The sequence below is a fragment of the Trachurus trachurus genome (genome assembly GCF_905171665.1).
Source record: "Trachurus trachurus genome assembly, chromosome: 20".
Lineage (NCBI taxonomy): Eukaryota > Metazoa > Chordata > Actinopteri > Carangiformes > Carangidae > Trachurus > Trachurus trachurus.
The window spans coordinates 23,009,446-23,032,581 of record NC_139911.1 but is presented as its reverse complement, the minus strand read 5'-3'; the positions used below and the strand labels follow the sequence as shown (position 1 = coordinate 23,032,581).

General features: G+C 44.9%; 1 protein-coding gene across 1 annotated transcript; it reads left to right on the top strand.

Moving 5' to 3' along the window:
• Positions 1-4,790: 4,790 nt before the first annotated feature.
• On the top strand, positions 4,791-22,572 carry inhbaa (inhibin subunit beta Aa; the record flags this gene model as incomplete). Its single annotated transcript, XM_083995785.1, has 2 exons — positions 4,791-5,373; positions 21,746-22,572. The coding sequence occupies 2 exons, from the start codon at positions 4,791-4,793 to the stop codon at positions 22,570-22,572; spliced, it is 1,410 nt and encodes a 469-aa protein (XP_083851911.1).
• Positions 22,573-23,136: the final 564 nt, after the last annotated feature.

The following is a 23,136-nucleotide window of genomic DNA, read 5'->3' as shown; positions in this document are numbered from 1 at the left end:
CATCACACCACACAGCTGTAAGACACCATCATGACCAATAAGTCTGTGTGTGTGTGTGTGTGTGTGTGTGTGTGTGTGTGTGTGTGTGTGTGTGTGTGTGTGTGTGTGTGTGTGAGTGTGTGTGCATCTGTGCATGCATGCGTGTGTGTCTGTCCTGATGTAGCAGGGCAGTAAATTAGCCTGCACATCCACAGTGGTTCATAAAGCTGCAGAGAGAGAAGACGTAGAGGAAGACATCATTCACCTCTCAGAGGGAGAGACGGCGAAGAGAGAGAGAGATATGAGATGTCCAATACACGAGAAAGCTAATGAATTTTAAAAAGCGAGAAGGAAAGGAGGAGGAAATAGAGAATATAGGGACAGGCAGAGTCTGTGACAGAAGGAATGAAATGAAGATGGAAGAATGAAGAGAGTGACAGAATGAGGGAAAAGCTAAAAAAAAAAAAAAAAGAGAGAGGGCCAACTCCATGCTGAAGGAGGGGAGGTAAAGATGTGTGAAGGTACTTTGAGGTCACATGGGGAGGTTGCAGCTCGTGTCCACTAGATGGAGCAGTTCAATCTGCATTCAGCTCTGTGTCCATCACTGGAGCTTCTGTTTACCTGTTTGATACCAACACACACACACACACACACACAGCAGCAGAGAAGATGGAAGAAAAAGAAGAGTCAAGTCAGAGAACAACATCTAGTCTAGTAAATGCATGAGATCAGACTGGATGGATCCCAACAGGCTGAGGCATGTTTGATTCCTTCCTCTGTCAGATGTTCCTCTTCAATATTTGTTAAGGGAGAAAAAAACATCATCTGGCATCCGAGAGAGTTATTTCACACTAGACTGAAATTCTGCTTTCCACTTTGTTTTGATTCTTGTATACCTTTATAATGTTCCACCAGCCTTAACCTCCACAGTGTGGATCATGTTGTTGCTTCATTTAAGTTTTACGGTGGGTTTTTCAACTCTTAGTTATTCAAACCCAACACAACATGTTTGATGTATCTGCATCAGATGAAAATGTTTTAGAAAAAACATCAACTTTGGCATCTCTGTTAAAACCGTAACAGCATCAGGATATGATAATGATAATGGAGCGAGGTTAATTAAAAATGAGGACTGCTTCGTACTTTTCCAGCCATGTTGACTGTGTTCTGGATGTGGTTTTGTTTTTTAGGGCCCTGGAGGCGACTTTAAAAACATAGTGCATCAGAGGTGCTGCCGGCGTTACGACAGGTTCATGACTCACAGGTTGTGAGTTATTTAAAGAAGTCCCTGGTGCAGACAAGTTAATTTCCATAATACACGCTGCAACGCCTTAATAAGGCAACTCAGCGAGCGGTGAGGTCACACAGGCATGAGCTGGGGATTTTTTTCCTTTTTTTTTACTTGTAGGGAAGCAGACAGCTGACGAGTCACACACACATACACTACACATACACATTTTCCCCCGCAGTGATGATGTCACAACAGCAGAGGGTGAATCCTAGACGTCTGATTTGGTGTGTAATTCTACGTCGTCTCCACTTCCTCTACAGTCAGACCTGACTCCGTTTCTCTGAGCTCTCTGTGTTATCGGACCACATGTTGAAGAGAAAGGGAGGGGGCTGAGAGACAGCATGATGTAATGGGAGGGACCAAGAACAAACAACTACAGCAGACTTCCACAGATAAAGTGTCATAGGCTATCTCTGAAAGGAATTCCCTCCAAAACCTCTAGAACCACCATAATACTCCCTTTAGAACCAATTAAACCTTCTTTACCAACCAGTTCTCCTTGTTTATCCCTTTGTTAAAAGTCCCAGAATGGTCAGGACATTAAAAACCCTTTACCATCCCTTGTAGGTAACCCCGTAAACCCCCCATGACCCTTCAAAAACACCCTTTTAGAATCTTTGAAAACTTTTAGAATCTCCAATTTGACACTGACCAACCTCGGTACCTCCTCCCTATAATCATCTTAAAACACTTGCAACTATCGTGGAACTAATTTAAATCCCTTTATAATCCAATGTCGAACAACTTACGTTCACTTTTGAAAACCCTCTTGAACCCCCTAACCCAATAATCTGCCTCCCAAGTGAAACCCCCCTACACCGTTTGGGATTCCTGAGAACCTTAACCTCATCTTTCTCCCTTTCCGGTGCCCTTTTCTTAAACATCTTCCAATTCTTTCAACTTGACATTTAGAAACCCATTTATATTTGACATTTTCAGGCTGTTAAGAACTCCTAAGAATGTCAGTAGATCAACTGCTGAACTCTCCGGAACCATCTCAAGAACTCACATAAAAGCCTTCAGGAGTGTTTTGGCCTTAAAATAGACCCTGTTCGGCAACTCCTTTAGATCGCAGAATGGTTCCAGAACCCCTCTACTTTTGGGAACTTCGCTAGAACACCCTAAAAAACCATAATTGTTAGACAGTTTAGGAAACATTCCTAGAATCTATTCTAAGTACTGATTAGTAGCACCGCAGCAGAAGACATTCAGTATCTGTAAATTGTTACAGGATGATTTCTCGATAAAAACCAACCACAGTGACAAACTCCTGTGGTTTACTGTATAATGCTTCTGAGGAATGAGTGTGTTTATAAGCCAATTGGTAACTGGCTTCTCAAGAAGTTGTGGAGAACAGTGAGGGGATTTTCCCGATGATGACAGGGTGACTGTGATGATGATAAGAACAAAAGAGAGAGGACGACCACCTTGAAGGGTGGGAAGTGATTCAGACAAATGACCAGAGGACAAGTGAATGGAAGTGGTGGTGTCGGTGGGTTACGGTCCCTGCCTGCCCTACAGGACCATCTGTTCTCACCTGGCCACAGTCCCATTGTCCCATATTTAACAGGGCTGAAGACAGAGGGAGTCTTCAGATATGACATCCTGCTTGTTTCAACCACTTATTGCAACAAGACACATTTCTCTTTGCTGGTATATCTTCACATCGATGCCCCTGAGTGTATAAATATATACACACACACGTTAGAAGAGTTGTAACAGTACCTAGGCTGGTCAGGCTCAGGAAAAGCTGTAAAACATCACATCTGAAAAGCAGGAACCAGCAAAAGTTTGACTTGGACTTGGAATCAATGAATAATTGGTTCATTTTCCATCTATTGATGGAAGGGTCCTGGCTGAAGGGTTAGGCAAGGCAAGCCAATTTTATTTGTATAGCCCATTTTTACAAACAGCTTGTCTCAAAGGGCTTTACATGTCATCACAACAACATCCTCTGTCCTTAGACCCTCACATCCACTGAGGAAAAACTCCATAGAAAACCCATTTAACAGGGAAAAATCGGAGAAACCTCAGGGTGAGCAACAGAGGAGGGATCCCTCACCCAGGATTACCACAGGAACACCTTGACATATCAGGACAGATTGTCCTGAGTGAGGACATGACTCCAGCTCTCTAGTGTGATGGATCATACTGGCACGTGTCAATATCAAAACCTTGACAATTTGAGAGTTTATCTCAGATGAGCTGAAAAAAAGACGAAAAGGAAGAAGGAAAAAAGGCTCGGAGCAGCCGGACAAGACGAGGTCGCGCGGTGATGAACTGTGTTGACTGGAGCTGAATAGCAACCAGACTAAACACATCCAGACTGTGACTGTCTGACTGACTGACTGATAGACCGTCAGACAGATTGACTGGAGAGTCACAGGCGAAGACCAAGTCATCCAAGATTTTCCCCCCTCAACATGTAACTCATTCACAGCGGACTGCTGGAGGGAGGGGAGGGAGGGAGGGAAGGAGGGAGGGGAGGGATAAAGGAATCCCAGCTTTGCTCCATTAACAGCCAAACAGAGGGAGGCAGGCAGGGAGGGGAGAAATAAATAAAGTAAGAGAGAGAGAGAAGGAGGGAGGAGGGTGAAGGTAAAAGTTGGAAGTGCTATGAGTCATGGAGCGAGATGGGAGGAGACTGGAGTGGAAGAGAGAGAGAGAGAGGGATGGAGGGAGGAGGGAGGAGGGAGGGTGGTATAATTACAGTAGGAGGCTGCCAGGGAGAGAGGAGAGAGAAGCAGAGGGAGGGAAAGACGAGAGCGAGGAGAGAGAGAGTCCAGCCCACTCCGGTAAAACCATTCAACTGGTGAGCGAGGGAATGCATTCAACACAGAGAGAGAGAGAGAGAAAAAGAGGTAAAAAGAGCGAGAGAGGAACTCCCTTCGTCTGGGAGAACTTAGTCAAACTGCCTCTCTAACACACACACACTCTGAACACACACTCTGCAGAGACTTCACATCGGGAACAAGGATCCTCCTGCACTAAATAGTTTTTCCTTCTCTGCTTTTTCATCATCCATTCATCACATCAGAGTTTTTTCCTCTTCTTCTTCTTTTTTTTGTTGTTTTTTCTTTTTCTTTCTTTCTTTCTTGTGACGCCTCCACATTTTCCAGCCATCTGTCCCTGACAAAAAAGATAAGGATTACTCATTTTCTCTCTCGGCGTTGTTTTTTTTTTTTTTGTCCTCCTCTCTCTCTCATTTCTTTACAGCTTTTTTTTCCCTCCGTTTTCGCAGGTGGACTGTGAGCTGAGCTGAACTTTGCTGCTTCTGAGAACTTCTGAGAGAAGAAAGACAAAGACAAGAGAGCAGAGGACGGACCGAGTGAAGACTTTTCTTTTTTCATCCAGGGCTGAATTTTTTTTTTCTTTTTTCCTCTTCACGCACTTTTGGCCAAAACTCAACTTTTCTTCATCTTTTTTTTTCCTCCCGGCTCCATCTGTGCATCTGTATCAGGCAGCATCACCAAAACCCCAGCCGCCACCAGCAGCCAATCAGGCGTCTTGCCTTGCCATCATGTCTGTCTTACCTCTGCTCAGCTGGACCATCCTGGTCCTGGTCCAGGTCCAGAGTTGCAGCTCTTCTTCGGACCCTCCGTTCAAAGTCCAGCCCGCTCCGCTTTCTCTGACAATCCATCCTCATCACCAGCCGCTGGTTGCCAACGCCGACACCGCCTCCTCCGACTCCGATTCTGACTCCCAGTGCCCGTCCTGCGCCCTGGCCAGGATGAGGAGGAACGACGGGGGCACGGCGGCGGCGGGCGAGCAGGAGGAGGAGGAAGAGGCGGCGCAGCAGGACGTGGTGGAGGCGGTGAAGAGGCACATCCTCAACATGCTGCACCTCCAGGCTCGGCCCAACATCACCCGGCCCGTGCCGCGCGCCGCGCTCCTCAACGCCCTGCGCAAGCTCCACGTGGGGCGAGTGGCGGAAGACGGCAGCGTGCAGATCGAAGGGGAGGAGGAGGGGGCGCGAGGGCGGGGAGGCCGCGGAGGAGGAGGAGGAGGAGGAGGAGCAGCGGCCGCGGCGGCGGCGGCCAGTCAGATGGGAGACGGCGGCGATGCACAAGACACGACGGAGATTATCACCTTCGCCGAGGCTGGTGAGTGAAAAACAAAAAACTGTGTGGGGAGAGACAGAGGACCATCATGACTGTATGTGTGTGTGTGTGTGTGTGTGTGTGTGTGTGTGTTGGTGAGAGTGTGCGCTCCCAGCAGCAGTTACACATTAATCTGCATTTTGTATCTTTAGCAGTGTCAAGGAATGTGTAACAGAAACCTGTGTGAGTGTGTTTGGAAAGCAGCCAAGTCCACTTGTGTGTGCGCACAGATTTGCATGTTAGAGTTGGGCGACTGTGTGTGTGTGTGTGTGTGTGTATAGAGACAAAAATGCAGCTTGCTGAGAATGATCACTGTGTCCACCTGCTTAATTCCACCTGCGTACGCACGCGGCTGAACCCAACGGCACGCACACACACACACACACACACACCTCTGTAATCACCTCCTGCTGTTTTCAAAGAATACCTCATTATCTACTTAAGGTCAGAGGAGATTCGTGTGTGTGCATGCGTGTGTGTGTGTGTGTTAAAATGGTAAGAGTGCTGCAACATTTTCTGACAGACAGTAGAAACAAAGAAAGGGAGAGAGAGAGAGAGAGAGAGAGAGAGAGAGAGAGAGAGAGAGAGAGAGAAGTAAATGGTAAAACAGTCCTTGTCCTCTGCTCATCGGCGGAGCTCAGGTGTCCCCTCAGACCTCCGTCCCCTTTCATATCAGTTTAACCCTCCTGTTGTCCTCCTGGGTCAAGGAAGGAAGGAAGGAAGGATGGACGAGGGAAAGAAGGAAGGAAGGAAGGACAAAGGGAAAGATGGGAGGAAAGAAGGAAGGGGAAAAGGAAGGAAAGATAGGAGGAGAGAGGGAACAGATTGGGTCAAAAAGGAAGGAAGAAGTAAGGACGAAGGGAAGGAAGGAATGGCGGGAAAAGGGTTGTGGGGAAAAGGAAGGACAGAAAGATGGATGTGGGGGGAACAGATTCGTTCAAGAAAGGAAGAAGAAGGGAAAGAAGGGAGGGAAAAAGGATGGAAAGAAAGATGGAGGGAGGGAAGAGATCAGGTCAATTGGATCAAAAGAAGAAGGAAGAAGAAGTAAGGACAAAGGGAAGGAAGGAAGGAAAGGAAAGGAAAGGAAAAAGGATTGTGGAAAGAAGGAGGGGAGAAAGGAAGAAAAAAAGGAAGGATGGAGGAAGAGAACATATTGGGTCAATTTGGAGGGTTAACCTTTAAATCCAGGTCACTGCTTGGTCACAATACACACTTGTGCCATTCGCTGTCGGCAAAGTGTCTGACACACACACACACACACACACACACACACACACACACACACACACACACACACACACACACACACACACACACACACACACACTGTGTCTGCTCTGGAAAAACCCGGTCCATCCAGTGTGTGTGTTTCTATTGGCCGTGTTTTAACCATCAGCTCCAGGTTCTCCAGCGCTGCCCATCGTTTTCCAGAGCCATTCATCACTTCTTCCTCCAGGAAGCTGCTGCTTTAAATCAAACCGCAGGGTCTTCAAGTTTACTGCCCAGATCTGATTCTTTTGATTTTCTAATGAAATACATCATCAAATGTGCTCATACAATTAGAGAAGGAAAGTTCTGATGGATTTATAGATGTTCCTGAAAACGCTCTCATTGCATATTTTGTATATTAGGAGTGATCAGTTAAAAACAAGAAGAAATCTAATCAATACTTCATATTTACCTCTGGATAATGCAAAGCAGTCATGTAAAGTGTCACTGATGGGTTGTGATTGATGTTCCCTGGTACAAGTTCACTCATCTCCAGAAAACCCCTTAAAGGGAAACTATAGAAACTCTGTAGTGAATTATTTCTGCTCTTGTGCAAAAAGTCATTTGTTGTGTTTCTTGCACTTTGCGAGGGCTCACCTGTCAGTCAGACCGTGTGGGCGGGACCGTGACGTTGTCCTCTTCCTCCTCTGGATTCTCTGCTGCTGCAGTTTGAGTTTCTGTAGGCGAGAGTCTGGAACAGCAGATGGAAAAGATTTTTATGAAGTGGGTCTGTGCAGACAGGCAGAGAGCAGCAGCTTCATTTTAAGGAGAGCACCGGATTAAGGAGTTCTCCCACAGTTTTAAATAAGATTCTGTCAAATATGGGCTCTGGAACTCTCCTGCTACGTTTTTTCTATTTGTTTGATCTGAATGAAACACAATGAGCTGACAGGTTCCCCAAAAAATCATGACTTTTGGTTGGCTAGTGGCCGCTAGAGAGAACTGGGTAAAGGATTTTTTTTCCGTGAATCCCCTCACTTCCTCTCTCTGCTTACTCACCCACTAAAACTAATTAGAGTGTCATTACAAAGCTGAGAGTGACCCTCATGGTGCCTACAACCAATCCTCAGTGACTCCTCAGTAACACCTGCAAAGACCATTCAGACCTCCAATTAAATCTACACCAGACCTCCAGAACCCCTTCAGAAACTCAGACAGACCACGATTTATGACCCAGAGTTTGGCCTCTCAGGTTCCTTTAACACCTGCTCCACCTCTAGACCGAGTTGGAGACTGAATGTAGCAGCCAACTGCTCATTCAGGTCAGAAGGACCATCCAGACAACTCACCAAACAGCCTGGTGGTCCATGGTCCCGTTATCTTTCTGCTGCTTGTTTCTGACCTCATCACCCGGGTCATTTACAACAAACTTTTTTTTACATCAAGGACCCCTAAACTGACACAAATTAGACCACTGACCCCCCACTGGACAGACATTTGAAACAAATACACAACGATTTGTTCTGAGACTGAATAATGTTACTTTTTTTAGTAATATTTCAAGAAATTTCCGTAAAAAAATGTGGTAAAATTTTGAGAAAAAAGTTTGGGACCCCCTTTAACCCTCTGAAGGACACCTGAGGGTCCCCGGACCCCACTTTGAGCACCACTGATTTCCAGCACTGATGAGTTGAACACCTTAGAACCAGTGCTGACGGCAAAAACGCAGTAAAATTGGTTTGGTTTTGGAGAATTTGCGATATTCATACGGTACTTTTTTCCCTCCAACAAAAACACCCAAACCAAACCAGGGGCTGAACGGGGCTGAAGGTCTGTGTAGAGCTAAAGAGTATCGCTCTAACCAAACAGCTGCTGGTGCCGTTTAAAACCCTGTCACTTTTCATAAGAAACCATGTAGCCTTGTTGTTTTTTTTTAAAGATGTAACACAACCCGCCGTGAGAATACTTTGCACCCCTCCAGTCCTGCGCTTTGTTGGGAATAACTGATGCATTCAGGGACCTCAGTAATTATTTTGGGCAACAGAGATTGGCGAGTCAGGGAGCGGAGGGATGACTGGATTCTTGGCGGAGGCGAAGTGTCAATCTCCCCGTTTTAGGCGCTCGGGCACAATATCTATCTGTCTGCCGCTCTCTCTCTCCATCCATCAGGCTGCTCTGTTTAGCCCCCCCACCCCTCCCTCCTTCTATGTCCTCACAGAGGACAATTAGGCTAATTGAACTTAATTGAACACATCATTAGCGACATTCCACAATCCACTTTCATCTCTCTCTCTCTCTCTAACCCCGATCTAGCCTTCCCTCTTCTGGCAGACAGAATAAACTGGTTATTGTTAGATCTATTCTGGTGGCCGGCTCTGTCTGGGGGATTCAAACCAGCAACCCGTTGCTCGAGTTCACTGACCTTCGACAACTGAGAAGGAACGGCGAATCATAGCAGCAGAGGGAAAGACAAAGGGAGACGAAAGTGTCCGTCTGTTATGAAAATAAACAACAATTAGCATATTTCCTTTTCTGCTTTCTTTTCTCTAACCCTCATTTTTCTCCTCCGTTTGCTCTTTTCATCTTTTCTTCTCCTGCTCTCTCATCTTTTTCTTGGCATGTGCTGACCTCCTCTTTGTTGTTTCTTCTTCTAGCCCTGACTGCTTTGGCTCTTTCCTAACTTTCGTGCCCCCCCCCCCCCCACACACACACACCCCCATCCATCACATCTTTGCGTGACGTGGCCTTCCCGTGTTTATGGCGTGTTTACGGCCCTGTCCGTGCCGTCGTAACGTTGCTGCTTTTAATCCCTGGCGGCTCATTTTAGCCGACGTCGTCCCACCACATCATTTTGGCTCTGCTTTGATGTGTGACCAGCAGCCAAAGATGCTCTATGTCTGCTGAGATGAATCACTCGATAGTAAACAACTACAGATTGTGCCCAGACCTGCGCGTGTGTGCATACAAACACATGCACACACACACAACAAAAAAACACACAAAACCCAACAAAAGAATGTGGAGATTGTGTAAATCCTGAGGATGAAGCTGAAGATGTGCATCACAGTCTGATACATCTTCTCCCTCTGAGCCACATGAACTATTAAAACACATCAGTGAGTCACACACGCGTGCGTCCCTTCATCACCGTCAACAACACACACACTGTGGTTTCTCTTGACGCAGTCCCACACACACCGTCCTGCTGCCACAAATACTCACTACAGCACCAAATGTGGATTAATCCGCTGCTAAAAATAGTCCCCAACAAATACACTTTTCCCCCCTACAGTACAAATCTCCACTCCAACTGTATTTGGCAGATTGAGCAAAAACCAAAAGCTGTTATTACTCACACTAACAGACAGAGTTCAGTGTCGTTATTTTAGAAATGAATGCGTCATTACTGTCAGCTAACTACAGATCAAATTTAGATTTTTTTTTTACTCACCAGCAAGCTCACGTTCCCTCGTGTTCATGTTCTGATCCTGAGTCAGCTGTGGAGGAGAACACTTGCAATGAAAAACTTCCCAGCTTTAATCCTGTATCTACTAATCATTGACTCATCTCTTGATTTTTACCAAATTCATATATAAAAAAAGGATTTTACATCAAAACCTTTGTATATTCTACTTGCGGTAAAATGATATCAAACGTTTGAGGACTCACCGTGCGTTCTGAATTTTGCGTCAATTTAAAATTGTCTGTTAAAATTGTTTGTCATAGTTGTAACTCACCTATAAGGTCTGCAGGTGAAGATGAGGGTAAGTCCTCCACTGCAGCAGGTGAAGAGTGCAGCTACCAACAATCCTGCCGTAGGCAGCAGCTTGCTTGCATCGCATGTTTTCCGCAAATACGTGAGCATGCGGAATTCATCCTGTGGAGGCTGCCGTATAACAACGTAGTGAATCAGCTGGAATAATATGAAAAATGATGAACAAATAGGCTACTGAACAGTAATTAGCGGTTAATTTACATTGGATCATATCATTTAGCCTACTAATATGCCGGATACCGGAAGCCGGTTTTGCATTTCCGGTGGAATTGTACGTTTCTATTTCCAGTCGTTGTCTTGCGGTAAACGCATGGATCTATTAACGCTGGCTTTTAACTGTGCGTGCCATGCGTTTTACAGATTTTCATTGAAAAAAAAAATCCATGCATTTACTGCGACTACCGAAACCATGGAAACGTAAACATAAAATTCCACCGGAAGAGCAAAACCGGCTTACATTTTTAACATTTAGAAAAGGGTTGATATTTGATAACGATGCAACTATTGATATTAATGGCAGTCATCCAACCTGTCAAAGGGATAAATCATATTGCATGTGTAAAAAAATATGTAAATGATTCAGTAACTGTTATTAAAACTGTAAGTTGCAAATATAGCCTAATTAGATACTTAAAGGTCCATATTGAATAAAGTTCGATGCTCTTATGTAATTTGATTAAAAATCAGGTCTAGGTCTTATCTATATCAATGCTGCAAAAATATCTATGAAGGACCAAGATATAATTATAATTAAATTAAAAATAATTGTATTACCAAAATGTTGCATTTATTTATGTTTAATTACATATTTACTAACTTATCCACTGTAAGTAGTCTCAGGCCCCGCCTATCTGGAGTCATTACCTGAAAACTGCATTGACCTTTAAATATTGATTACCTATTAAATATTGATCACATTGTGGCATCATCCTGGGACGATGGTTGGAGAATGAAGTGAAGCTTTATTCTAAGTCCAAGTTGAAATCAGGGTCTATCTCCAGCATTACTGTAGGTTTCTAAACTCAGACATGACAAATCACACCGTGCCTCCGCTGCCAAACCAGTGGGCAATGTCCTCGGTGCATTGAAACGTGGTCAGAGTGAGACATCTCGGTGTTTGCCTGCTCTCTGCCAGCCGCCTGCTGTGTCGGCCCTCGGGGAGGAATCAGGGAGGACAGGAAGGCAGCGAGCAGTGGCCTCGCTAAATACAGGCGAGTTCAAACAGAGAGGGAGGGACGGGGGAGGAATCGGTGGGAAAGAGACACAGGGGGGAGAGAGAGGAGCGAAACCATCTCAGCCTCGGTATCTGTCCCTGAATGACTCCTCCTGACTCAACACTCCCCGTTCGGTCCTTTTCAAACCACATGGGGAGACTGTGGTCGGCTCCGTACTTATTACAGGCTGAAACAGGAGCTTTCCCACTCGCTCCCAGCATGAATCTGGTCGTACGAGGAGGTTCCCAGTGTGTGTGGGAGCAGCTGTGTGGACATGACTGAGGATGAGCGCTGGGGGAGAACTGTAATTGTTAAATGTTAATGTGTTGGTACATTAACAGGAAGCTGTTACACTAACAGTCCTGATAAGAGCTTTCCTGCAGAGATAAAGAGACAAAAACAAAGATAGAAGTCTTGGTTTTGTTTCTGCTCTGCACTGAGCCAGTCTCAGGAGAAGAGGAAGTTCTCAGCAGATGAGGGTGGGTGGGGTCGGGGCAGGTGGAGCTGACATGAAACACACACCTGCTTCTCAACTTCAATGAGAATCTTCATGTTTCTATGTTTTCCTCAACATCACAGTGACTCTGTGCAGCCTGCAAAGAGAATTCACTCAAAACTCACCCAGATCTCTAGAAGATGTAGTTTAATTGAGCCTAAGAAGCGTCTTTTTTGCGTTTTGGTATCTTGGCGTGGAAAGATCAGCCTGTCAGATTGGTCTGGTTATCTGCGCTCTCATTATAAATAACTCGGCCTGGGAATCCGGAGCCACGCAGTGAGTTAAAAGCTGGCACTTCAACTTCAATTTAGCTCAAAACTTTATTGTCCCAAGAGAGAGAGAGTCTGGTTTTGTAGACATGCTCTGGAAATGAGAAACATGCCGTGAAATCACTTTGTTAAAACACTGAAATGACAATAAAAACACGTCAGATGACTGTAGGAGAACGGCGCAGGACGGAGCAGCTGAGAACTTTGTTCGAGGGGCCGGTCCCAGCTCTCGTTTCCCACAGTCTGTCTCTTCATGTTTGGAAGTGGAGTTTTGTAAAAAATTTCACAGTCGGGTTTTATTTGGTTCTAACAGCTAGCGCACGTGACGGGGCCGTTTTAGCAACTTGATGACACAAAGTGACAGAATTACAGCTCACACTGCTACCAAACTCATCAGAGAGACGGCCTTCTATCCTTGTCCCCCCCTCCACCCCCACCACACGGTCACTTTCCATCTTTATTGTCCCTTCAAGGGAAAGTCGCCTGGCAGCAGCAGTAAAAATACCACAGAATATGCACAGCGCATAAACACACAGTGCAGACAATGTATAAAAGTACAGGGTCAATTAACACCGACACCAACTGACCAAAAAGCTACATTTTACTCCACAACAAGTGTTTTTTAAATGCACTTCTACACATAGAGAGGCAGAGAGTGAGGCTGGAGCAGTGTAGAGATGTGAAGTGCATCCAGAACCAGATTAACATGTGGTTTATCTGCTAAAACATTGTTTACATGCCTATGTCATATGACTTGAGCCTGAAGTTGCTCAACTACTGCAGAGGATCATGTGTGTCTATAGGAAGTTTGCAGGTTATGGGATTTTGTTTGAAATCTCCATTATTAATTCATTTCTAATAGAAAAATGCTAAAATGGTGAAAAATATATGATATATTTTCATGTTTGTGACATAGACATCTATCTGTAATGGATGGTGTCATATAAATGGTATGTAATGTGAATATGACATCAACAGGTGTTTTTCTCTGTTTCTGCTGTGATGTGTTTGGGATACACGTGAAAAAAAAGGAGAAAAAACAAAGACAAAGTTGGAGTTGGAGGTTTTTGTGTCATGTGGCCTCGTCATCAGGCTGTGTTGAAACACAGATCTTAGCTGTGATTGGTTACTGTGCTGTCCTGCTGTCTTCGATGTTATTAGGTCTGATAGAGGTGACTTCTCTTTATTGATTTACTCTAAATATATTGGATAAAGCAAAAAAAAAAAAAGGCTAGTATCCATCGACAGACAAAATGAATATAACTCTTTCAGCGGACTGATCTGATCCGTCGTGATTAGATCCATGTCTCCTCTCCTGGGGGACCCAAGTTGTTTGGTGTTTTTTAATTGACCCTTGACCTCTCGGGTCTCCCTGGACCAGCGCCTGGTGGGCCCATTAGAGTATCAGTGTGTCGCTCTGGCCCCAGCCCGGTGCCCCTGTTTGGTGAAAACATGACCTTCTCTTCATCTTATCATATTCTTCCGCCTGTCGCTTTGATTCAACAGAAACCTCAAAATCCAGTGAGTGTAGATGTCTCTCTCTCTCTCTCTCTCTCTCTCTCTCTCTCTTCAGCTGACGATGAGTGAGTTTGGCATTCAGGACATTCCTCTCAAGACGCCGACGCTGCCCAAAAAAGCTTCCTCTCCGCTTTTGTTTACTGGTTGTTTGACAGCGTTACACAGATTTTGTTTCACATCTAGAGAGCTTGCTCTAGTGTGTGTGTGTGTGTGTGTTTACTAACACAGCCCCGCTGACTCACATGTGGTGCCAATAATCCTGAGCAGGGCGTCGACTCTCTGATCTCGGGTCTAGAGCAGACTTCTGTCCCACGCAGCCTTCCAGTCCACACTGAGGGGTTAACACGCCCAAGTCGAGTTACCTGCACTCCATTAACAGTGTTTACACCAGTAGTTAAACACTGACATCACAGGAGATGTCTTATGAGTTCAGGGTTCAGAGTCATGTGACCAAAGCTGCCTCTCTGCAGGTTTACAGAGACTAATACACACTCTCTTTATATTTAGGTTATATTATATCTTTACACATTAGTTCTACACTGCAATAACTGAAAATCTTTCCAAGAATATTTGTCATATGTCTTGTCAAAATGTCTAATGTCTAGTCTTCCCACTTAAAATAAGACTTATCACCTAAAAATGTACTTGTTTTTAGATAATTTCACTTGTTTCAAACAGATTTTCACTTCAAATTAGTTGAAAAATCTGCCAGTGAAAGCACATTCTCAGATTTTTCTACTTATTTCAAGTAAATATGCTTGAAAGAAGTAAAAAGTGCCTAAAAACAAGCTACCCTTTATGTGATTTTACGTATAATGAGATTTGTTTTGACTAGAAATAAGACAAATATTCTTGGAAAGATTTTGAGTTTTTGCAGTGTAAATGTCAGGAATCTAAAGCTGTAAACAAGCTGCTAACAGAACCTGGGCCCACACACTGAACCTGCGAGTTCATGTGGGAATAGATTCTTTATTATCATCAGGAATCAACATAAGACACCGTGTGTGTGTGTGTGTGTGTGTGTGTGTGTGTGTGTGTGTGTGTGTGTGTGTGTGTGTGTGTGTGTGTGTGTGTGTGTAGGTGTGTGTGTGTGTGTGTGTGTGTGTGTGTGTGTGTGTGTGTGTGTGTGTGTGTAGGGGAGGGGGTTGACCCAGCCCCCTCCGCCTAATGTAAACTAAGAGGCTGACTGTGGTGCTTTCAATGGTAAATGGGAGTAAAGACAGACTCGTTCTTACTCCTGTGGTTTCCTGTGAAAAACATTCATCAACACTTCAAATACAGAGTTTCATTCAAAACAAACAGCTGTTCACTGGAGTTCTTAAATCAAACAAACAGCTGGAAACTGTACATTTTTTTAGCATATAATTCATCTACATTTGTGGCTATAGTGAGTATTTGACTGTGCTTTAGTGTGTTTAGCACGTAAAAATGTCTCTTAACAGTTAATGCAGTTTTTGGTTAAAGCAAACAAACCCTCAGCTTTCCTTTGAGTTCAGCATGGAGGGGTTTGATGGAACTTGTAGCTGCAAAGATCTGCAGAGATATGGAGAGAGACTGATCCCTTTAATGTAAACCTGATAGTCAGAGAGGAGGGAGAGGCAGGAAGTCCTCCGGTGTCGATCTGTCATATCTGTCACATCCAACCCAGCGTACCTTACAGATCCCTCCTCCTCCTCTAACTCATCTCCTCCATCATCAGCCAGAAACATCTGAAAGAACCAGCTGTGCAAACTGTGAGTCCCGTCACGAGCTGCTCTCCGCCCCGTCTCTCCTTTAATTTGTGAACGGTTGAAGGCCAAAGCCAAATAGAAACAAAAGGTCATGTATGCAACGGCAACAGGCCACAGAAGTAGAAGAAAAACCATGAGAAGAAACACGCACTCGTGCATGTTCAAACACACACACTAGCCACCGGCAGGTTTGCAGATCCTGTTGAAAGCAGCTCATCCATTGAAGACGGGATTATGACGGACAATGACCGACTCACACAGACACACACGCAGGGATACAGTGTGTTGTTTGGACAGATGGGTACACTGTGTGTGTGTGTGTGTGTGTGTTGGTCATTGTCAAAGTCTCAGTAAACACAGGCAACAGAGGATGGAGGGTGTGTTCGCTCACCGGTGTCAACAGTCAGATCCAGAGTTAGCAGAGCCACAGCTCAGGCTCCGCCTCCTTTGCGCGGCCACACCCACTGCAGGTCAACTTCCCCCTCCTCCTCCTTCCACCATTTTTTTTCAATCTTTATTGACAACAATAAAGAAAAAAAAATCTGTGAATCATTTTAAAGGATATCGCTTTGATCTTGTTAGTTAACAAAAACCTATGAGGTAATAGCCAGACTCTTTCCCAGTTAGTATAAGTTAATGACACCGTTAAACTGTGACTTTTCCAGTGCATTGTGGGATATTAAAGGAGACATATCATGCCCCTTTCCCTCAAATTAAAATAGTTCCCAGGTGTCTTAAAGACATGTCTGTGACATGCTTTGGTCAAAATCCCCCAAGGATCAAACATCACAGCTCTTCTTATCCTCTCAAAACAGCCCTGTTCAGAATGGCTGGTTTCAGTGCCTGTCCCTTTAAATGCAAATGAAACACTGACCAGTAGAAGGGGCGGGGCTCCTTCTACTGGTCCCAGGTAGGGGTGGAGTTATGCAAATTCAAAAACTAGTCACATCACTGAGGGAACAGCTCATATAACCACATTGATTTCAACCTAGGGAGCCTGAAAATTACAGATTTGTTTGTCAATTCTCACATTTTGGTGCCAGAAGGAAAGACAAACACCTAGATATATGTTAAAGAGCCTTCAAAAAGTGATATTTCCATAATATGTCCCCTTTAAGGCCCAGGATATGGCTACAGAACAGACCGATGCAACAGAAAAAGTAATGTTTACACTCACCGTCAGTCGTACCAAATGTTGATTTAAAACAAACAGCAAGAAATAATCAAGGCTTTAACAAACCTGCTAATTCACTGGAGCTGTTTTGATTTATTTCAAACAAACCGACGAAAAAATATTCCAGATGTCACGGTCCGGTTGAGACAGTGCCTCGCTAGGAAATAAAAGACAGGAGCCACCCTCACAGTTCTGAGGCTCTCGGGGCCCTGCATGTTGTTTTCTCTGCTGGGAGAGCATTACAGTAGCAAACAAGAGGATTTATGAAGCTGGTGCACATGCATTGGTTCTTATATTTGACATCCTGGCAACTTTGATGCTTTTAGGAAACGTGGTCTATTGTTTCAGCTGCTGAAGAAGTCCATGCAGCGCTGACGAAACAGCAGGCTGCAGTGTCGACTTCCAGGTGTCTGATAACACACAACTTAATCTCTCAAACGTCTGCTCAACAGATGACTCCACAGTGCGTCTCTATCCCTATGTGTGTGTATGTTTAAGTGTGTGTGTGTGTGTGTGGGGGGAGGGGGATTACAGAGGATTTAATAAGATTTATCATAAACCAACAGTCCTTTTAACAACATACCGACCAGTGTTTGTGTCCCATGTTGGCAGGATCTCTTGTTTAGTTTCTGTTAGCCGCTCAGAGAGGCTTCGTCTGATAAATCAAAATCATAATACGCCCCAGAGGCTCATGGGAGAGTTTTGAGTATCTCTGGAGGCCGCTGCTGCTGCTGCTGATGGATGATGATGTCTGGCTCAGATGTCAGTTTATCCTGCCTGATTTCTGCGTCACACACACACACACACACACACACACACACACACACACACATACACACACGCTCTCAGCAACTTCAGCAGCGCTATGTCATCGATGTTTCAACGTGGTCGTCTGATGACCAGTGGCCCACACTGGACTTCTGATGGTCCACACTGAGTCTTTGGTGGTCGTAGAAGGGTCATTTACAACCAAACTCAGGGATTACACTGCAAAAATATTTGTCTTATTTCTAGTCAAAATGTAATTTCTAGTCAAAACAAATCTCATTATACTTAAAATAAGACTCATCACATTAAAAAGTAGCTTGTTTTTAGACACGTTTTACTTCTTTCAAGCATATTTTCACTTGAAATGATTGTTCTACCTATTTCAAGTGAAAACTTGTTTGAAACAAATGAAAATTATCTCAAAACAAGTTCATTTTTAGGTGATGAGTCTTATTTTAAGTGAAAAGAGTTTAGTTTTGATTAGGAATTAGACATTTTGAGAAGAAATAAGACAAATATTCTTGGAAAGATTGAGTTTTTGCAGTGTATCTGTCTTGAGTAGATATTTATTGAGTTTTTTGTGATCTGACCAGCTGTTTGATGGTCTAAAGTGAGTGTTTCATGGTTTAGACTGGGTATATTATAGTTACAATCCTGATCTAAATTGGGTGTTTGTCTAAATGAAGCTTTTTTTTCAAAAATGTCACTGTTTCTTTCAGAAGATCCTGTTTTGTATCGTGGCGTTCTCTAAATTGTTGTTGTGTCTTTTTTTAATCAGATGAGGTGATGAGAAGTAACAAGAAACCCTGACAATGTAGATTTCTCCAGAGCAACTGTGTTTCAGTGTCCTACACACACACACACACACACACATTTCTCCCTGGCTGCTCTGTCCAAACACAGTTCCTGCCTGACAAACAGTGTGTGTGTACGTGCGTGTGTGTGTTGTGGGGGCAGACGAGGGCCAGAAATCAGGTTTTATGAGTTGTTGAGACATGAGTTTGTAAAGATGGGTAAGTAAATGGAGGGGGATTACAGGGAGAGCGATGAGCTGTGAGGAGAAGGCTTGCAGAGGTCGGACCGACTCCAGGAAACAGGCGCTCGCTGTCTCCGAGTGTAAATGAGCTGCTGGAGCTTCTTGTTTTCTCACCTGCTCCGTGGAGGTTTTAACACCTTAAACCAAACATCATGTTAATCTCCATCTACAGCCACTTTGAAGGTGGTTATTATCACCACCGCAGCGCAGCGCAGCGCGTGACAGGAGTTCTGTTCTAGCTCCGTGTCAACAACACGCAGCAGAGACAGCTGCACCTCACTCACTATTTAGGAATTACAACCATCAGCTGGATGAGCAGTGACAGACCATCATGTGATGTGTTCGGAGGGTTATGTTCATTCATGTGAGATCAGCCCAAAAACATAGATTTTTTTTCAACCCTCGTCTTGTGTTAGCTTTCTGCTACCATCTCTTGTATTAGGGTCAGTTTTGACCCATGTTTTAAATCAGCTGTAAAATACACTAAAAGCTTTTTTTTTTCTTGGTTAACTTATTGTTAGGCTTCCTTAGCCATGAAGATGTTGGTTTTAATATTTTTGGTATCGGCCCCAACCTTCCTCTTATAGCTTTCTGCTCCCATCTCTTGTGTTAGGGTCGGTTTTGTGTCTTAAATCAGCTGTAAAACACACTAAAACAATTATTTATCATCCCATTTGTTTCTCATCTCTTGGTTACATTGTTAGACTTCCTTATCCATGCAAAGGTTGGTTTTACACTTTCAGTTTTAACTCTCATTATTGTTCTTATCATTATAACCGGGTCACAACCGACCCTAAACAGAGAATTTTGTGGGGGAAATTTTTTTTTTATATAGAGTCAAAAAGCCTTGATGCAATAAACACATTTCTGTGGTACTTTTATGCATTAAAAACCTAAAAACAGCTCAGTGGCGACCCTACTGTAACACAAGAGGAAAGTTAAGTCTCCTGCTCATATCCCAGAATGCTTTGCTGATGATTGTTCCAAAAAAAGCATTGATTGATACATTTTCTTTTGGTTTTAGTGTCTCAAATCTTAACATTTGTTGAACCAGACAAGCTGTTTATTATCCGATACACTAAAAGCCTCATGGGAGGTTGTGTTGTTTTTAAGCATCCAAACAGCTTGTTGCTTTTCAGACACAAACGCCACAGTGAGGAGTCACAGTGTTGGACAGTCACGGCACTGAACCGGGGCCTCGAGAAGCTGGCGATGAGTTCACTTGTCATGACACTGCTGTGCGGTTAATAGTGATGTTTGTGTGCGACACGGCCGTGAAGTCGGCGTGTGACTGTAAATCACAGCTCGTCTGTCATTACAGGGCCGTAATAAGCGGCTGTGCGCGGACACACCGGGCCCCACTCGCCCTTCCAGCTGATACTTTGTGCTGCTAACGTGCTATTAGCATTTCCCCTCCACTGCCGGTGAGGCTCCAAGCTGAGAGAAAATCACCATCCGTCCACTGTGTTGTTGTGTTTGACAATTCACACTGTTAACGTTAAGACTGATCCTGCTTCAGAAAGTTTTCTCAGTGCTAAAAGTTGCACAAGTCAAAACAAAGACTCTGATTCTTCCTCTTCTTCCTGCTGGAGGAATCAACACAAACACTATTCTAAGAAACGATGAATGAACAGGGCTTTTATTTTTTAATCCCTCTGAAGTGGTGATGATGTAAGTGAGATAATCGCCTCCGAATTGTCGCGTAAACGGCGTTAATGGACTCGCTAAAGTGCCGAACGCCTCCACACACACACACATTAACAAAGCATCACTGCTGCTGACATTCATAAACTCTCAAATCGTGACTTAGACTTTTTTTTTTGTATTGACGCCCACGAGCTAAAGGCAACACACACACACACAATGAGAGAGCAAAGAAGAGGTGATGCAAAGATCTTATGTAACGTCGGCGGATGGTGACTCGGTCTTCAAAGTGGTCATTAGCTCGGTGCCTGGCCTCCAGGTTTCTAGGAAATGTAAAATACCTGTCTGGACATATATGTGTGTGTGTGTGTGTGTGTGTTCTAAACTTTTGTCTCTAAACAAAGAAAAAGTAAAAGAAGGTAAAGTCAGAGATAAACCTGCAGCACAGATACATGTGATCAAACTACTGCAGCTGCTTATTGATTGACTGAAGGTTGGAGCTTTATCGAACCCAATCACCAGGCAGAAAGTCGTTTTCCTTTGTTTCCTGTCAGCGTCAGAAAAAGTCATTTTCAGAAAAAAAAAAGATATTTTTCTGACGAACTGAATAGTTACACTGAAAAGTAACCAAGAAGTGAAGAAAACCAATCCTGAGCTCAGCTCCATCCGGGCCCCTCTGACTACTATACTGCCTACCTGCTGCTACCAACCTGAGGGCAGTTACTCTGCAATTAAAGCCCTCCTCTGGTCTGGAAACAGCCACAGCTTCTAAAACTTTCCCATAATTCTCTGGGCAGCGTTTGTTCGTGCTTTTCAAGCTGCAGTGATGACAACAGTTCTCCTTCAGGGAACCATTAGCTGCTTTAAACACTGCCTGACTCCAAAACCTCCAACCACTGCTGCTGAGTCAGCAGGAGGAGCGTGTGTGTGTGTGTGTGAGTGTGTGTGTGTGTGTGTGTGTGTGTGTGTGTGTGTGTGTGTGTGTGTGTGTGTGTGTGTGTGTGTGTGTGTGTGTGTGTGTGTGAGGTCATGGTGGAGATGCTGAATGTAGATGCATCTATACTGTAGCTTAGATGTGGCTCACACACCCATGTGATGAGGACGTGTGTGTGACAGATTGAATTCATGTCTCTACAGTAAAGACACTGGAGTGTTTCCACAGTGGGACATGTCTGCTGAGGACTACAGATTATATTATTGCCATGGTTACCTAAAGCTCACTATATCCACAAGTTTCCGAACGTCAAAAACGGAAGCCGGTTTTGCTCTTCCGGTGGAATTGTGTGTTTATGTTTCCATGGTTTCAGTAGTTGTCATAGTAAAGGCTAAAGGATGTTCATTTGTGTGATATCTGTGGGATTCAAACCGGGGCCTGCAGTGAGGATTGCTCTACCAACTAAGCTAAACACTGCCCCAAAACCCGCTCACGTTTTTGACATTTGGAAAAAAGGTGGAAGGTTAAACTGTTAAGCTGTCAGCCAATCAGAGAGCAGAGTTTTCATCATAACTGTCCTAACCCTGTCCCTGTCCTTTCTGTCTCAGGTGACTCTCAGGGCGTGGTGAACTTCGTCCTCTCCAAAGAAGGAGGCGACCTGTCTCTGGTGGAGCAGGCTAACGTCTGGCTCTTCCTCCGTCTGTCCAAGACCAACCGCAGCCGAGCCAAAGTGGCCATCCGCCTCTTCCAGCAGCGCCGCCTGCAGAGCGGACACCAGTCGCTGCCGCAGGACGAGATCCTCCTGGCCGAGAAGACGGTGGACACCCGCCGCAGCGGCTGGCACACCTTCCCCGTGTCGGCGGCGGTGCAGTCGCTGCTGGCGGGCGGCGAGGGCCCCCCCGCGCTGCGCCTCCGGGTGGCCTGCCCGCTCTGCGCCGACGCCGGCGCCACGCTCATCCTGGTCTCGGGCGGCTCGGACACGGGGTCGCAGCGCGCCAACCAGAGGGAGCAGTCCCACCGGCCCTTCCTCATGGCCGTGGTGCGGCAGGGCGACGGCGGCGACTCGCGGAGGCGGAAGAAGCGAGGCCTGGAGTGCGACGGGAAGGTGCGAGTCTGCTGCAAGCGGCAGTTCTACGTCAACTTCAAAGACATCGGCTGGAACGACTGGATAATCGCGCCGCCCGGTTACCACGCCAACTACTGCGAGGGCGAGTGCCCCTCCCACGTGGTGAGCATCACCGGGTCCACGTTGTCCTTCCATTCCACCGTCATCAGCCACTACCGCATGAAGGGCTACAGCCCCTTCCAGAACCTCAAGTCGTGCTGCGTGCCCACCCGGCTACGAGCCATGTCCATGCTCTACTACAACGAGGAGCAGAAGATCATCAAGAAGGACATTCAGAACATGATCGTGGAGGAGTGCGGCTGCTCATAAGCACAAAACAAACTGGACTGGAGAGGAGCAGAGAGGAGAAGGACCTCTGAACCCAGAGAGAGAGAGAAAGAGAGAGGACAGGGAGGGAAGGAAGGAAGGAAGGAAGGAAGAAAGATGAGTTCATCACGTCTACTGCGTTTCAGTCTTCACCTCCTCCCTCTGTCCCTCTCCGGGATAACGCCTCTTCTCCGGACTCATACAGCAGAACTCAGAGAGTCCCAATGGCACTTTCAGAAAAAAAAAAAAATTAAAGAAAAACGATAGAAAAAAAAGAATATCTAATATATTTTTGTTACAAACGGAGGGAGCAAGGCTTATTTATGTGGCTGAGACGTTCAAGCACCACTCGACCAGTCCAACCTTGGAGAGATGTGGTGCCTGAAAAACTACGAAAAAAAAAAAAAAAAAAAAAAAAAATCTTAAAACTATGCAACTTGTTTCACGTATTATGATCTTATTGTATTTTACTTTGTTTGTTTTTTTCGTTTCCCAACTGTTTACTTTTTCAAAATGTACGAGGATGAAAGAAAAAGACTCTTTTGTATTTTTTGTTTTTTTGAAGTA